The following is a 17,947-nucleotide window of genomic DNA, read 5'->3' as shown; positions in this document are numbered from 1 at the left end:
TCTACCAACTCCACCCCTTAAACTTCCGACCCTACCCTCTCTCACCCCCCTCCTCCTTTTCTGTAATTCAATCTTAACTCTTACCCCCCCTTCCTTTTCAGTGCAGCCCGAGCACACCTGTCATGCAGCCCCTACGCATATTCCCTGCTGTGGGCCTCTCTTAACATTGTAGTGGTAGTTTGAGGGTAAATATCAGAGTTGTGGTTAATGGTGAGCTGTTTATTGGATTTCAGATGCTTGTAGAACATGGTATGAACTGTTTTCTGTTCCATGAAACTAGGTGAATCATTTCTCTTTCACATCCATGCACTCTGACCAAATATACTTTTTAATAGGTTATTTATTGCTTAAATAGATGAGGCCTACACATTCTTCCACACTTGGACTCAAACTTTGTGATCTAGTCATACTGTAAGACACATTTTCCTAACATAAAATGTATTTTTTTGCCAGGTGGCCATTATTTTCATACTTCTATTGGTCAATAATGCAAATAATATTTATTGTTGAATTAAGGCTATTTGATCTTCAGTTTAAAAACAATTTTGCAAAGTAAAAAAAAAGGTGAAGAGGTATACTGCTCAATCAACCAATCATGTGCTAGAAAAAATCTTTTTATTTCATTTCCCTCAGGCATGATTGGGTATTGGAAGTACTGAGGTATGGACACACATTCAGGTGAATTTTCTAAAAGCACTGGTTTGTTTTTTTTTTTGCATGTTGAAAAGGATCACCTGTAATCTGCTGTCCTTTTAATCCTTTAATTTTTTTGTCCTTTTAATAAATTTGCAGCTTCTTGTCAATGCAGTGGCAAACCGATCATAAGTAGGCCAATGGAAACAGTTCAGTGGTAGATCAAAGAGTTTCTTCATAGACCCTGCAAAATCCCAATGTAACCATCCCACCTTTAATGCCTGTGTAAACAGGGGTTTGAACTGTTCTCATTCATTTTAATTGCCTGGGTAAACTGGTTCCAAAGCAGTTAACTGGGATGGCATTGCTTGGAATAACTGCCTGTATGAATATACTGTAACTTTAATATTATTTTCCCTTATTATTATTATTATTATTATTATTAATAATAAAGAGGATTTATATAGCGCCAACATAATACACGGTGCTGTACGTTAAATAGGGATTGCAAATGACAGACTAATACAGACAGTGATACAGGAGGAGAGGACCCTGCCCCGAAGAGCTTACAATCTAGTAACTTGACTCAATAACTTTCATAATGGGAAATGATGACAAATGGTGTTTTTATTAAAAATTTGAAACAGTGATTGAAGTTTTTTTGCTATTATGAAGGGCTAAGTGATGAGGAATTTTGCATTTAAATGATTTTACATATATAAAGGCAAAGTGAGCATAAATCAGAACAGACTATATAATGTTATATATTATACACTCCTTAAGTATATTTTTGAAAGATGCATAATACATGAATGCTCTTTGAATTCCAGCAAAACAGGCATACATTATAATAAAATTTTAAACTTTTATTCTGTATTTTTGCTGCAAAACTCTTTTTATATAAAAATTGTTTCCAATATAAAACGATCTTTGGAATGGTCTTGTGACCCGCAGAATTTATGTAGAACTATTGAAGATTGAATTCATTTCAGTGTTTTAGCCTGTTTGGGTGCAGAACGACTCAGCAGATAGTCAGCGATGGCAGTAGGGAGGTGGGATACAGGTAGGTAGTACAGCTTGCAGTCCAAGCCGACTGAGTATCTTGTCCAGGGGTGAACTGCGGTTAAAGCATGCTCCATACAGTCTGACACTTGGTGGATCTTGGGGTTGGCTGTGTTTAGCAGCTGTAGTAAATTGTTGGCATCTGTATGAAGAAATACACATACTGCAGTTATTGGCTCTACAGTAGCACAAAAAACTATTTTAAATTGAACTTAATTACATAATACCTGGGGGTGGCGTTTATTAGCCCATGGAAACAAGTCAAAAATAATATATATATGGCCCATACAGAGAACATGCAAAAGTATTTAGTTTAGGCTTGCATAGAACAAAGGGAAACTCTGAATCAGAAGGAAAACAAGTTTAACTTCCACATATGGAAAGGTTCTTTAAAATGGCTTTGAAAATGTGAAACTTCCCGAGGTAGCAGTTCTGGCCAGGCCAGTTAAAAATAAAGCTCATAAATTCTATAAATAAATATTAAAAGAGTTGTTGACCATAAGAATGATCTAGGGGATTTTAAATAAATATATTATTTGAGCAAATTGGACCATGCTTTACAAGAGTTTAAGATTCTGTGTATGCAGGTTTTCATGTTATTTCGTGATGGGTTGAACTTGATGTTCTTGTCTCCAGTGGGTCTACCTACCATTAATACATTTAGCATGTTAAGAAGGGGATTGGCAACCTCAAGATCTCTCATTTGATAATTCTTAGAGCCTGATTTATTAAAGCTCTTCAAGGCTGAGGGGATACACTTTCATGGTGAAACTTAGTGATCCAGATAACCTGGAGTGGATCTGGTCCAGGATTGAAAACTATAGCAAATGACTTTTAAGAAATGATGAAAGTGTATCCTCTCCAGCCTTGGAGAGCTTTATTAAATCAGGCCCTTAATCTTGATGTTTTATATAGAATATGAAAATGTTAAGACAACAGTTTTTAGCACAAAAATCTTTGTACTTGGTGTCTGTAGTAAATTGTAATTATAGCTTTTCTTTAATTTAGAAGAGCTGACACTCACATTGCTGGTAATACTTTTCTCCAAACAATTCTTTGATGTTTCCAGGGAGATTATTCCATATGTGCTGCAGGTGCTTTATATGACGATCTTTGTCAATAATTAATGTCTTATAACCTCCGGGTTCTATTATAGAGACTTTTACTCCAAAAGCATGAAGTTCTCTTCTGCAGATAAAAAGAAACCATAAACTAATAATCTAAATGTATATGATTAAACCACCAATACATATAATAATACATATATAAACTACGTAAATATATTCACATTTTATTATTCCTTTAATTAAACTCAAAAATAAAACACAATTGCACATGGGTTGTAAATCCCACAATGTTGATAGTAACTGTGCAATACAAACAAAGAGCCGGGGTGTCAAAATCAAATAAACAGAGGGCTGAAATGAAAAACTTAGACCAAGTCGGGGGCCAAACTTGAAATTTATTGTAAAAATTGAGGAAGTTTACTACTTCATCCATAACTAACAGAAACAAACCCCTCTACACACACTATGCAGTCTCTAATGGATTGAAACAAGCACAATGCCCGTTGTAGTCAGGCACCATGTGTCCATTGCCTAAGCTTTGTGTCACATGATGGGTGTACAGGAATAATGTCTATGTATTGCATATATTGAAAATGATGATGTGAGGTGGTAACATGTGGATGCTGTTATGTGTAAGGAAATGAATGGAGATTATCTGTGAATGTTCCAGCACACTGTATTAGATCCTCAGCCTAATACTGACTGTAAGTCCTCCCAGCTATGTACTACAATCATAGAAATACAGTTGGGACGATTTAACCCATCGTTTTCCTGATGCCAGGAATTGTAGTAGCAGCATCACTCACTGTAATACGTAGTAGCGGGCGGGCCATATGTAATTAATTTTCAGAAATCTTTGGGGGGCCAAAAAAAGGACCTTGCAGGCCAGAGTTTGACACCCCTGATCTACACCATAGTAAGAAAAAAAGGTAGGTTCAAGCAATCAACTCATGGTGTTAATACAGTGCAGACTTGGAATATTTTTTTTTAATGCATGACTTTTTCATAGAGCATAATCTAACCTTCCAGAGCTTCCATAGGCATTGAATTGAAGCCAGTACTGTCAAGCAGTGTAATTTAAACTGACACGGAAAGATTTTCCAGAAGTGCCAGATTTTCGAAAATTCTTCCCCTACCTCCACACACAGGCCAGTCTTCCTCTATCCGCACCCGCAGACACAGTTCCAGGGAGCAGGCAGCAGGGACATCTCAATCTGTGTTTAGTGTAGCAAGCAAGACCTAATGGCTGTTTCTGCAGAACAGCGCCCTCAAAATATCAGTGGCCAAATTGTGTACTCCAGTCCCTGTATTGAAAATGCGCTCTGAAACTCATGCCGGAAAACTGAAGGAAGCGGATTATCGATGGCCGGATTTTCAATTGTCAACTGTATGTGATTTAGAAGTAAAACATTCCTGAGCATTTTTATGTATCTTTTGTGCACTGTTCTATCCAACCAGGATGCAAAGTCATCTAAGCCTATGGCTATAAATGTGAAGGGTATACATAGCACATTGTACAACAACAACACACTGTGAATGGATTGTCCATCAGTTATTAACTATAACAACACACTTAAAAAATTAACTTAATAGAACAAGGGAATAGGAGTCAACTCTTTATTTGGAGTTCTTGGAAGTACCATTAGTAGTAAATTATATATTGTATATAAATTGTAATGTATAATAGTTTTTTGACTTCATAGTGATATCAACTATTGAATAGATACATTTTCTTTGAAAAAAATAAATTACAATTTTTCTATTTCAATAATATATATTTATCACCCTTAGTTTTAGAAATGGCATATATATTTTCAACACGGTAAGAGTAAAAAGAACTGTGTAATGGAAACTATCATTAATTTTAGAACATTAAATATAGAATATTTGTAGTTTATATTTATAGTTTAATCTGTAAGGAACTCCAGTAAAACTTTGAACTAGAACTCTAAGTGCTAGAAGATGATTTATTTATGATTCTACACAAAGTTACCATTTGCTGAGCACACTGTTATAAATTTGGCTCTTAAATAGTTGTTTCGAGCAATCAGAGGTTCTTTTCAATCCACTCTATTATGTCCCATGCCTAGTTGGTTATGCAAACTGTGGTTGATGTTGGATTACCTTAGACTATCAGAGAATCCTTGTACAGCAAACTTTGATGGGCAGTACCCTCCTCCAACTATGGCTATTCTTCCTGCAGTACTGGAGACATTTATGATTCGTCCCCTTGCTTTTATAACTAGAGGTGCCAGGTTCAGTGTTACATCAACCAATCCCAGAAAGTTTATATCCATCAGTTTCACAAAATTTTTCTTTGTTTGCCATAAATTAGGAATAAATCCACTTCCAAAACCAGCATTATTCACTAGACCCCAAAGTCCTGAAAAATACATTAAGTTGAAGAGAGATAATTAAACAAATACAGAGTTTGTCAGCATTCCCTGAGAGATCAATTAAAGACTGGTAAAAAATGGTACAGTGCTGGTACAGTGCTACTAAAAAGCTATATTAAAAGTATATGCTGTCCCAACCTTTCAATATACTGTACTTAGACCTGATATTGAAATTATGTCTGGAATGGATTTGGTTGACATACATCCCTACAGAAGTTCAACAAGTGTATAATTTTTTATATTTTTATACTTATAGATACAAGACCCAAAACTGGCAAAATGTCTCTCTATTGGTGTTAAAAGTTTCTCATGCATAATATCTTTCATGGGTTCTATTTATAAAGCAGGGAATCTGACATTCCCTCAAATATTCTCTAGTGGGGAATCAATTACTGCCATTGAAACACATGGGCCTGGATGATTTTTGACCAGGGAATGTTTGAGAGAACATCTGATTTCCTGCTTTATAAATAAAGCCATATGTGTTCATAAATCCTCTTTTTGAAGAATATAATGTTTTTTCTTACATAAAATGAATTTCATATACATGCCTTTGGTATTGCAGATGGCAAAATGTTTGGGAAAAAAATAATTATTTTTTACGTATTCAAAAATGTTTATTGTATATGTCCCACATGCAAAGGCCCCTTTACTGTAGGTTTGTCATATGTGTAGAACATGTAGAGAAGCCTTTTACCAAGGTATTCCTTAAGGAAGTATCACTTCTATGAACAATACTTGAAAAGGGCTCAATATATTTGTAGATAATGTGCCAGTTTTTTTAAAAGCATTCCTAATTTTTTGAGTTTGTAAATTATAATTTGTAATGATGTGAGTTTTGTTTATATTGATTTTACTTTTGTTAAGGTAGCCCTCTCCACTCTCCTTTAGCCTTGTTAAATGCTTCTTTCAATCATTTTTTTTTTCTAAATCCTCTTTCCAACAGTCATCATAATTGTTAGGCTTGTATGAAAAATTGCAATGTTTCTGAATTATGTCATAGCCTCCAATACTGGCCTAATGGAATGCTGTTAATCAAGTGCCTGGGATATGCATTGTGGAATGAAACCTGTCCTTAATTCATGCAGCATTTGGCTGTCAATCCTTACATCGGGGGTGACCCCTGACAAACTAGAACAATCAGAGCATTTCCTGACCATGTGATCACTATGTCAGATGCGCTGGAGAATTAATTCAGTCTGTGGATGAACAATGCCATCTTTAGGCTGTAGTTCTACCTATTTAATAGTCTAATTGTAACATACAGGAACACTATTAAAAATGCTAAATTAAAGAAATGGGTACATTGAGGTACAGGAAGCATGTTGCTCTTTCTGCTCCCTCTCAAGATGCAGTTGTTGGTGACTAAGGGGCCAATCGCCAAGCCTTAATGCTGTAATATACATTGTGATGATAGGCAATTAGGTTGGCCACTTACTTTGCTCTTAGTAGGCAAAGCATAGGATTATTTTATTACGGAAGTGTCTGACCCACCATGTTTTAACCTAAAGTATAAGAACCTTTTTGCTATCTTCTTTTAACAAATTATGGTCTCTACAATAATTGTAAGAATCACTTACCATTACACCTTACAGGTATATAAATAAATAGTTAGAAAATAGTCAAACTAGTCAGCAAGAAGAAGAAATGGGTACTTGGCGATCTGTACCTAATATGACTGATTAAAATTGCTGGCTGTGAAAATTTAAAATGCTGATTTGAGCCTGGGCAGTGCAAGACAGTAAAAACCGTATACTTACAGAAATCTGCACTTACAGTGAAACATGGTCAGCTCATACAGAAAGTTATAAGCACACTGGAGTAAATGATAAAAGTGTATAAGAACATGTACCAGTTTTTATAGGAGGGTAACTGACTATGAAAATGATCTACATTGATAATGACCCAGACAATAACTAAAATTTAAAACAATATTGAAATGTATTAAAAATTATATTCATTTTAAACTAAAATAGTTGTATTATAATCAGTAACCACTAACCTGCATCTCCAACAATATCAGCAGCCCACTTGGCAACAGATTTCACATTTTCGCTGTCAGTAACATCCAGAATTACTGTATGTAGTCTACTAGAAGTCTCCTCTTTTAGCTTCTCAGCCCCTTGTGTAGTTAGACATGCTGCCAAAACTTTCATGCCCCGTTTGTCTAGCTGCTTTGCCAGTAGATTCCCAAATCCGGTGTCACATCCAGTAATAAGGACATATTTATCTGTAAGGTTTTCCAGTATTTGGCTTTGCCTGTACCATCTGTACAGAAGGATCAAACCCAACACTACAGGCACAGCATACAGGAACATGACAGAGTGTGTTCAATATCCCTGTAATGTAGAAATACAAACACGATTAAAGTAATTTTTATTTTTGGTTTTTATTCTGTCATCACAAGTAGTTAAGGGGGCTGTAAACCTTACTAAATGAAAATTCATTTTTTTTGCAGCAACCTCCTGTCTGCATGCATGCTTCTCAGTGTGGGTTTCCCAATGATGACAACAAGTAACCTGAAAGTCAACCTGACTTGTAAAATGTGTGTTGAAATGTATACTGGGGGTCTGCGATATAGGCCCATGTGGCAGGGTGAGGTGGAGCACAGTCACCTCATAACAGGAAGGGCCTGAGCAAAGAGTATTACCTTATTACCTTAAGAGTATTCCCTTCCTAGCAGTATCACTACATGTTGTTATATTCAAACGCCAGATATATAAATATTGGAACGTACTCCTGAAATAACATTAACATAATAAAGCTTATTTGAGACTGGGTTTACAAATGGTTTAAGATTTACATGCACAGCAGGACAAAAATCTTTGTTGCGGTGGATTTCAACATGTAGCGCCCTAATATTGAAATAATAATAGAACCATGCCTATTGACTGCATTTGGCATGATTTTTACTTCATTTCATGTATGGCATTACCAGTACATATATAACAAGAATGATAAAGCCATTAAAATGAATGTTTGGTGACATATTGTATACCAAAGCATAACAAAGTTTTAAAAAAAAATGTCTCAACTTTTATCTCAGTTGATAAACTAACAATGGGTGGCAAGATCACTTTGGGCTGTATTTGTAAGGCTCTAATGCAGTGCCAATGCTTACCAGGTGCCAATCCCCCAATCTAATTACTACTCTTCACCTAAAGTAAGCCTCCACTGACAGGACCAAGAGCAGGATTGAGGACACAATTCAATGCAGATGGGTGATCCACAGATAACTCAGTACAGGGGAGCCCAGCACAAGTCCAGAAAACAGAACCACAAATAATACACAGGTTACTAGCCCACCAAACAAAAATAAAGACAAGCAGTGTCAAGACCACCAGCAAAAGTCAGATCCAGGTAGAGCCAGCAACATGTAATTCAACAGATAATCGTACTACTAGCAGGCTAAACCAGGCTTTTCAGAATGCTTTTTAAGAATAATTATCTAATCTACAAATTGTTAACTATAACATAGACTGTTACATTATTTATATACTATTTACATTATTTACTGTTTTATTTCAGCTACTAAATACCAAAAATCATTTTTTTCCTTATTTAATTAAATATAAAGGAGCATATTAAGTCATGCAATTTTATTTTCTGGAACAGTATTTGACAAGGGACATGCCTAAACAAGGAAAATAACATACCTAATTATTTACAACAAGGGTGTTGCTCAGATTTTGAAAAAAACTAGTGCACCCTGGAGGACACAAACAATAAATCCACAGTGAACTGCTGCAAACAGCTGTGCTCTCAAATCTCAAGAAAAACTTAAGGAGAACTAGATCCAGCAACTAATGAGGCAATGAACCATTTGGTAAGAAGCACAAGGTACCCAGCAGACAGAATGCAGTGATCATAAGTTAGGTGTGGCATATCGTTCAGATTTTAGTTGTAAGGAAGATGAAGCATCAGCCAAGCACATAAAGTACAGTGGCCAATATGCAGTAAAAATCCCAAGACACCGGGTGTCAGGGTTCGGAGTGAGTAATCTACCAGCTAGGTCACAGTGTTCAGGGGACACGAATATGTAACAAAGTGCACAGGGATGCACCACAACCTACGCTATACACTTCACAGCAAGCATACCCATATATCACTTCATTATTCCCTATGTACCAGGTCCAATAGTGAATAAACTACTTTTTTAAAAAATCAACAAAGACACAGATAGCAGCCATCACTCACTATGCAATGATGATGGCAATCAGTGCACAGCCAGGTCATAGCATAGCATGACTTGCATGCTATTCATTAATCCTTCACTCATGACAGGGTTTTATTGGCATTAAAAGCTGCCTTTCTAAGGTCTACAACATTGGGCAAGGGGGGAAAATGAGAAGTATAGCAAGTGGTAATCCAGAGTACCAGACACCCAGGGCACCAGGCAAAAGTCAGGCAAAAGATTATATAGTGAGGCCTGCAGCAAGTGTAGGGCCGGCATGAGTGGGTGTTTTGGCAGCCCCCCACCGCTGGCAGGGGTAGGATTAGCTAGAAGTCGGGTTGGAAGTAGAGGTGAGGAGAATAGAAGGGTTTAAATAAGAGGGAAGTGAAGGACAATTTTTTTCTTGGAAGAAAAGTAGAGGTAGGTCCACATCATGGAGTCTTGTGACGCCCTGATGGCACAGCTTAGGGCTGCAGGGGCCTGGTTGCAGGAAAGGGTTGCAGAAGCGATTGGGGGAGCTGCCAGTGGGCCCCAAGTAGCTAGGTTAGGGGGGCTGCGGCCTCGGAGGCATAGGCTTTGGGTGCTTCTAAGCCATTTACTAGAGCTCAGCGCCACATTGGGAGCCCCCAGAGGGACCCTCATACCATGCAGGTTGGGCAGTGCCTGGTCCAGGCCGGGCAGAGGGTAGGGAGGAATTATCTTTGCGGAGCTCTGGTGAGGGGGCTGTGGCTGCCAGGGAGAGCAGCTTTCTCTTCCCAGCAGGTAAAGCCTTAAGAGGGGGGGCCGCACCTGAGGTTGGGCCCTACGTTTGGCCGGGACCCGACCAAAAGTGACTAAGAGGGGGGCTGTGGCTGGATATTAGGGGTCGGTTGTCGCGGGTGGAGGCCTCACCTGAAGCCGAGGTCTCGCATAATGCTGGGCCCCGGGGGCTGCCGGGATTATATGGAGCAGAGTGGTGCCAGACATCCGAAGATTTGCATCGTTGGAGCGCCCGCCGGATGTGGTAGTTATTAATGCGGGGGTTATTGATTTGGGATGCAGGTCCATGCAGGAGCTAATTAGGAATATCAGGCTTGATTATCTTAGGATAAAGGTGGAGTTCCCAGGGCTAGTTATTGTATGGACTGATATAGTGGCCAGAACCACATGGAGAGAGGCGCGCTCGGTGGCTAGGGTAAATAACGCTAGAATTAAGAATAATGAGGTGGGCAGGTTTGTGGCCCGGAACGGAGGGGTGGTGGTTCACCATATAGAATTGAAGGAGGACACCAGCAAGTTCTTGCGTCAGGATTGGGTACATTTAAATGCGATAGGAATTGATATGTGGTTCCTGGGATTGCAACATGGAGTACAGCGAGCTCTTTGTGTGTGGAGGGGCGCTCAGGATGGGATTTAGGAGGGTAAGAGTCCTGTTGGTCATTTGGGAAGCGCAACCCATTAGTAGGATGCCCATTTAAATGGTGTTATGGTGTGGCCCCTGAGGCGGTGCTGGGCGGCTAAAGGCCAGTGTGTGTTTTAAACAATTTTGGTTGGAACGGACTTTACCTTTTCCTAGATCTGCAGCCTGGTAGAGTAAACTGGAGTTGGTTTTGGTTATAGTGCAATTGGGCACAGTGATTAAAATGATTTTTGTGTACAGGTTTATTGGGTGGAGAAAAGTTTTATATTTGTAAGGATTGTGAATTATATATTGATGTTACATGTTCTTATAGTTAAGTTATGTTATTTAAGGTAATATTTATGGTATTTAAATATTGTTGTAATTAATGGTTATTTATTGTTATTTAGGTTGTTTTGGTAATAAATTGGCTGCTTGCCAGCCACTTTAAATCCAATGAAGGTGTCAGTTTGTTTTTGGGGGAGTAGAGGAAGGTAGGCAATAGTGGAGGATGGTGCGGGAAAAGTTTAGGAGGATAAAAGTTTGGGGCAGGAATAGTTTTAGTTGAGAAAGTTTTGTTTGGGGGTTGGAAAAGGTTTATCGTATGGGGGTGTATCCGAACTACCCTAGTCATGTACAGGAATACCCTAGTAATATAAGCAGGAAAATAACACTAATAAAAATACAATATACATAACACTAATAAAAATACAATATACATAAAACACATAGAAAAAAATTAAAGTTACAGACAGGGCCTACAAGCAATAGGGCTCTGTCAAGGGGTCACCTCCGTTGATTTGGGATATTTATCTGCATAAATATGGGTATTATACCACCCTATCAATTCACATATCACTCCAATCAATAATATATACAGTACATGGAAATGAGGTTATTAGTAGGTAACTCCTGCAATAATCTAACAGTGGTTAGTACCTAATACAGTAATTACAAACTGGCAAAGCAATGCAATAATAATATAGACACCCATAAGACTACAATCAGGAATATTTTATAGATACCTGCGAAGAGGTTAATGGATACCTCAGGAGCCTACTTCCTTCAGAAGAAGACTCCATACCAGCTTACCTAAGGAGACCCTCAGGAGATCAGGAGAGCAACAAGAGATCTAAATTCTCTCAGTTCCCATTTTTATATAGTTAATTCCCATTAGGTATTCTTGGGGCTCTTGGATTGGTTAGTGGGTGTGTTCTGTACGATGACCATCGGTTGACACACACCCCACTAGATTGGGATTGGTAATGTAATTTGATGGACCTCACAGCTAAATTTGATATCTGAATCTGCAGCTGGAATCTAAGTTTAGGGGTCAACAAAAGGTTCAGTTGGGTCATCACCTCAACCCACCTGTCCATTTAAGCTACATACACACTTCCAATTATTATCGTTGGAAAACGAACGACGAACGTTCATGCACGATATATATGAACGATCGTATAGCACCGATCCTGCACATAGAGTTAACGACACGATCGTTCGTAGATATTGTACACACAATAGATACGATCGTTTAAGCGATAGAGGAACTATGTGCACGACAGGAAAGTGAACGGACGTTCGTTCATCACGCATGCTCTGCCCATGGACGATCAACGAACGACCGTACACACGAACGATGGTCAACGATCGTCGCCCAATCCGATCCGTCGGTCCGGTCGTTCGTTTCCAGCGACTTTCCTCGTTCGTCGGCGTCGTTGGTTACTTTTTTACGAACGATTTTTTTCCCAATCGATCGTTCGTCGTTCGATTGGAACGATAAAAATTGGAAGTGTGTACGCACCTTTATTCATCCATCTTCTGCTACTTCAGGTTTGATGGATTTATTACCCCTTAAGGGTCCTACTTGTAACCAGTTTGTTATGGCAACTACATCTTGTGTACTGGCATATGTTTTATTATCTGTTTGTTTATTGTTCCTTGGTTGAGATTCTTTAACCACCTGAGCGTTACACTGAGGTCTAGATTTCTGTTCCAAAAGCGTTACAGGTTTTCATGAATTTTTTTTTTTTTAAATTGTAGACCTGTAACTTACAGAAATATGTCTGAACAAGGGTCCTAGTAGATATCATGAATATAAAAAATGTTTGAAACACACAATCATGTAAAAAAAAATTACTTTTAATAAAATTAAATAAAATACACAAAAAATCAGCTTAAACAAGAATACATAAATAAATGAAAAATACTGAAAATGCGATAATTCGGTATACTGTATAGTAATATATTTTTCTAAAACACCTCCCTAGTGTCCATCACATACCTATAGACAAAACCACAAAATATATTTTAAATATATTTTTTATTATTTTGTATTGGATTGGATATGGGAGTTTGCATCCAATCCAATACAAAATATGAATTTGAATTTCCAAGTTATTTACTTTTACTTTTTTTTTTTTATTATTTTGTATTGGATTGGATACGGGAGTTTGTATTCAATCCAATACAAAATGAGCGTTTGAATTTACCAGTTATGTACTTTGTATTAATTTTATAATATTTTGTATTGGATTGGATACACGAGTTTGTATCCAATCCAATACAAAATATGAATTTGAATTTACCAATTACATACTTTGTATATATTTTGTATTATTTTGTATTAGATCGGATACAGGAGTTTGTTCTCAATCCAATACAAAATCTGAATTTGAATTTCCCGCACACGCGCCAACGTCATTGCCGAGGGACACGCACGCAGGGAGAAGCCGGCCGGCTTTTTTTTCTCCGCCGGCTGGCTTCTTGTCTTAGAAGGCACCCGACGCTGGAAGGGGAACGTCGCTGGATGATCAGCGGGACCAGGTAAGAAGCCGGCCGGCATCTTCTTCTCCGCCGGCGGAGAACAAGAAGCTGGCCAGCGGAACAGAAGAAGCCGGCCGGCTTCTTACCTGGTCCCGCTGGTTCTCGGAGAAGGCACCCGACGCTGTAGAGGGAGATCGACGCTGTAGGACGACGCTGGAACACGAACACGACGCTGGATGAGCACAGCGGGACCAGGTAAGTGATTATTTTAATATAGGGAGAAATGTTTAGGGTTATCGAAAATAGTAACTTTTTTTAGCCCGTACTAAGGTCGGGCTTATCGGTCAGGTGGTTAATAACCACTGATTAGGCATCCCCTAGGTAATATAGATGGCTAGTACAAGGAAAAACAGGTTCCCGTATTTAAACACAACATTCCCACACATATACACCCATATACACATACATTATATATACATATACATCTATCCACATATATATATAAATATCTATAAACAATCTTGAGGTGCAATACTTCTACTGTCCTCTGCCTTCTCTTTTAGTATAAGCAATTGCAAAACCAGTCAAATATCTAACAGGGGGACAGTACAACAAATACTTGTTGTCAATTGCAAAGATCCACAAAATGTAGCTAGGACTCCAATGTTTAAATATACAATCAAGGGCTTCGTTATACAAAACTTTTGTATAGTAAACTGTTTCCGTAAATCCCACCATGACGCTGTATGGGATTGGAACATCGAAAACCCTGTTTGTATAATTTGTTTTATTTGTCCTAATATATTTGTATGACATCAATACAATATAACCATTATGTTTGCCAAAAAAGCTACTTTTTTACTCTTTGCTTTTTTTCCATATTTTAGTTTTAATATTAAAAACACATGTTCACATAATTTGACATTTAATTTGCTTTAGTAGATATGAAAATACTGCATGGGATTGAATTAGTTAACAAACACACAAAGCTGATGATATTGTCCAGTTAAACACATGACATTAATATAAAGATTAAAGTTGACTTTACCTTATCCCAACCCCCGGAGCTTTTGGGTGGCAATCATATGCTATTCCGCACAGCTGGAAATCTCATGAATGGACTGCAGTCGGTCGGAAGAGTGAATTCTCGCAGGATTTTGAGCTCCCAGCTCTACTGGTAGCTCCTCTGACCCACCCTTATTAGGCATTGGAGCCTGGTTCTCCATTTGGTATGGAAGGTACAGTATATGAATAGAATGTTTTTGGAGATGGTTAATATGTTGTTGTTTTGTTAGCAAAACAGTACAGCCTGTAGGGCAACCACCTCCTCAGTAGTCACAGCACATTGTGATCATAATATATATCTGAATGCCCTGCAGCTCTAATAATGTGAGAATATGTCAATTACTTTTGCATTTAGTTTAAGTCTGCATTATATCATCTGGTTTCTGTGGGAACATACATCTTAATACTAAAGGGTAAATATTATTTATTTGTCTAAGCAAAATTAAAACAAATCCATATGCATTGCAGTATGTCACTAGAATTATAAAAATTACTTTCATTTTTCTGATTGTGCACCAACATAACGACTTGTCATTGACATTTGTCACCTATGGAAAAGGCTTTGGACTTTGGTCTTTGAATAGATGTGTACCTTCAAGGGAGAGCCAGTGTAAAACCAAACAAAAAACCCAACACTTTTTAAGCATTTCCAGCAAAAAAAAAAAAAAAAAAAAAAAAGATTATATTAATATAAAGATTATGTCACATTAATTAACAGCTGGAAACTCAGGCAATGTTATATGAAAACTGTAACTTGCGTTGAACAGCCCAGTCCACTTATAAATGTAATATATATATTATTAAATTTAGATTCTTGTTGGGTTCGATTATGGATAAATATGTAATTTTAGTTATTATCAAGCATGCAAGCTGTACAGTATGTACAAACTGAATTCTGATCATCTCTGGGTGAAAAGATCAAAAGGACAGAGTCTCATAGACGTGTGCAGAATTTTGGTGCTTCCTATTGGCTACTGATCTAAATATAATTTGGATCAACTGGTCAGTCGAGTACAAAATTGGCTACATATCTGCTTGTGTGCATTATGCCTAACTAACCTGTCTCATAGAATAATTATTAAAGTAATTCCTCTTAGATCTAATTAGATCTAAAGCCAATTAATTACTAATATCATTTATCTGCTTTACCATATTAATGTAATTTACAAAGTTTTTTTTGTTTGGATACTACCTATAAAGGGTGGCAACTTTTTGTGCTTATTGTTATGTTGTGCTATATCTTGTGTTGTTTAATGTGAGACTCCAGTGAAAACTATTGCCGATATGTTTTTTAGGCACTGTCCAAAACTAAAACAAAGCAATCCAAAAGCAAAGATTCTCTTGCCAAAAGCAGCTATCACCAAGCTATTAAAAATTATGTAAAGTCAAAGTTAGAATAAAATAGATTATTAGGAACTGGCTGACAGAGGGTGTAAGTGATCAATAGCACTTAATAAATGTAAAGGCAAGAATTTTTTTAGAAAAACAAAACAAGGCAGTGGCTTAGCAGGTTACATCTCATCTAGTTAGGGGGTAAGTATTTTTAAAACAAAATGTATTTCTGTAACTAGAGGCAGACACCATAACCATGTAACATCCTTTTTGTATCCTGCCCATTCAACTTTGAGTATTTTATCAGAATTTTAGGTATTATTCTGTTGACAAAACAAAACAATACCCCTCACTCTGATGAAAAAAATAAACAAAACATTCTACAGTTGCTTATGGGGGCATGTGTAAGCGTGTTTGTGTGAGTGTATTTCCATGAGCATGTTTCCCTGCAGTTGGGCTTTGCGTTTTTTACATTATCATATTTTTATGATATTCTTTTCAGTTTGAAAAAAGTTATTGAATGTGTCTAGTGAAAAGTGTTTGCATCTTTAGATTGATATCACTCCATATGCTTGCTAAATCATTACACTTTAGAACTTACCTGTTTGAAGATATGACAGTAGGAGGTCCTGAGCAGCTGTAGACTGAAGACAAAAGAATATACCCTATTTAAATATAAGATTCACAGGAGAAATAAGGGAGGAGATAGAAGGAGCTGGAACGAGTCAGTCTGCTGAGCTGTGCCAAAAAACACCTTAATAATTTAAAACATCCAGTATTGTTAGTTTAGTTAGTATACATCTTGCTGAAATTGGCTACTCAATGGGAACTCTAAAATGATGGCCTAAAGCAATATTGACATATTTGATGTCATCAGGCAGTGGCAGCAAACTTTTTCAAATACTGAAAATTGACTATGTTTTGAGACTTTGACTTTAAAAAACAAAACCTCTTCTTCTACCAAGATAAATACAGTGCAAAACAAGGCAAAGCAAGTTATGATGGAGTAAGATCAGCTGCAGGGAAACAACAGGCAATACCAGAAACTCACCCATAACTGTCCAACTCTAGTCCATGAAGGTCCACATAAATGTTTAATATTTCACTAACAGCAATAAATTTACTTAATAGTTAGAAAAATTTACTTAATATAAAAAGTTTGCAAAGAGTCAGAAAATGACTTGGGTAAAAAAAATTCTGATGTGTTTGTAGGTAAAGTAACATTTTTTTTCTTTTTCTTAAAAGTATGTGGAAAAAAAGTAGGTTCATGTATTAACTATTGCTACAGCGGATAAACTCTACAGAAGCGATATATTACTAGTGACATAGTGGGGCTCATTTACAAAGAAAATGCTTGTAAGATCGGCAGCCATAAGCAATCCTCACCTGTGTGATCATATGATTGCATACCCAACTGTTCATAAATGAGCATCCAAGCGATAACAAAGCAGGTGTGTTCTAGGCAGGTTTCTCTTGTTTACAAGTCAACTAGTAGATGATAATTTGCAAATAGTCTGAATTGTCATTGTTAGCAACACAACAATGTCAGAACTCCGTTATGCATAATATGGGGGAGGGCACCTAATCATCGGTTCTCCACCTGGGGGACACAACACTTAGATTTGAGTAAATGAAGCAAGGGGAAGCAGGCCCTTTAGCCTGGTTAATTGTAGACCTAGGGGTCATACAAGTTCCCGAGAATGAGTCTCAACAAACCCCAATGGGTAACCCATACACTCGGATACCATCATGGGAGTTTAGACCCCACTGGGTTAGTCAAGACAGCCGGGAAGGGTTGGGAGGAGGACATGGCAGGAGAGTGCAACTGCCAGGACCAGTAGGGGAGGGCGAGCGTTGGCTACGATCCATAGTCATGTTCTCCAGGCATCTCTGCAGACCGTGTGGACAAAACACATTTTTAGCAATCAAGGGATTATTTAGAACTGGCATGCATGTTTATTGTAAAATGTGTCCCTGAGCTCACAGGGCCTGATTCTACCTGAATTTTCTTGAGAGAAAAAAATTTTTGACCAATTTATTCCGTCATTCTTTGCTGGGGTCTGTATTCCTTCAT

At 37.6% G+C, this 17,947-nt stretch overlaps 1 protein-coding gene across 1 annotated transcript; it reads right to left on the bottom strand.

The window, feature by feature from the left end:
• Positions 1-1,616: 1,616 nt before the first annotated feature.
• On the bottom strand, positions 1,617-7,495 carry LOC140328336 (short-chain dehydrogenase/reductase family 9C member 7-like). Its single transcript, XM_072407863.1, has 4 exons — positions 7,161-7,495; positions 4,887-5,145; positions 2,720-2,883; positions 1,617-1,837 (listed from the first exon to the last, which is right to left on the bottom strand). The coding sequence occupies exons 1-4, from the start codon at positions 7,474-7,476 to the stop codon at positions 1,617-1,619; spliced, it is 960 nt and encodes a 319-aa protein (XP_072263964.1). The 5' UTR covers positions 7,477-7,495.
• Between the last annotated feature and the right edge of the window lie 10,452 nt (positions 7,496-17,947).

This window comes from Pyxicephalus adspersus, chromosome 1 (assembly GCF_032062135.1).
Source record: "Pyxicephalus adspersus chromosome 1, UCB_Pads_2.0, whole genome shotgun sequence".
Taxonomy (NCBI): Eukaryota; Metazoa; Chordata; class Amphibia; order Anura; family Pyxicephalidae; genus Pyxicephalus; species Pyxicephalus adspersus.
The sequence above is the reverse complement of the archived record's forward strand: the minus strand, read 5'-3'. Positions and strand labels throughout refer to the sequence as shown.

Excerpts from the sequence above, each read along its gene's own strand:
- LOC140328336 (XM_072407863.1), bottom strand. The coding sequence starts at position 7,476 with ATGTTCCTGTATGCTGTGCCTGTAGTGTTGGGTTTGATCCTTCTGTAC. Across the intron at positions 5,146-7,160 it reads TGATATTGTTGGAGATGCAG|GACTTTGGGGTCTAGTGAAT; the intron begins GTTAGTGGTTAC and ends TGTATTTTTCAG. Across the intron at positions 2,884-4,886 it reads GGATTCTCTGATAGTCTAAG|AAGAGAACTTCATGCTTTTG; the intron begins GTAATCCAACAT and ends TTTTATCTGCAG.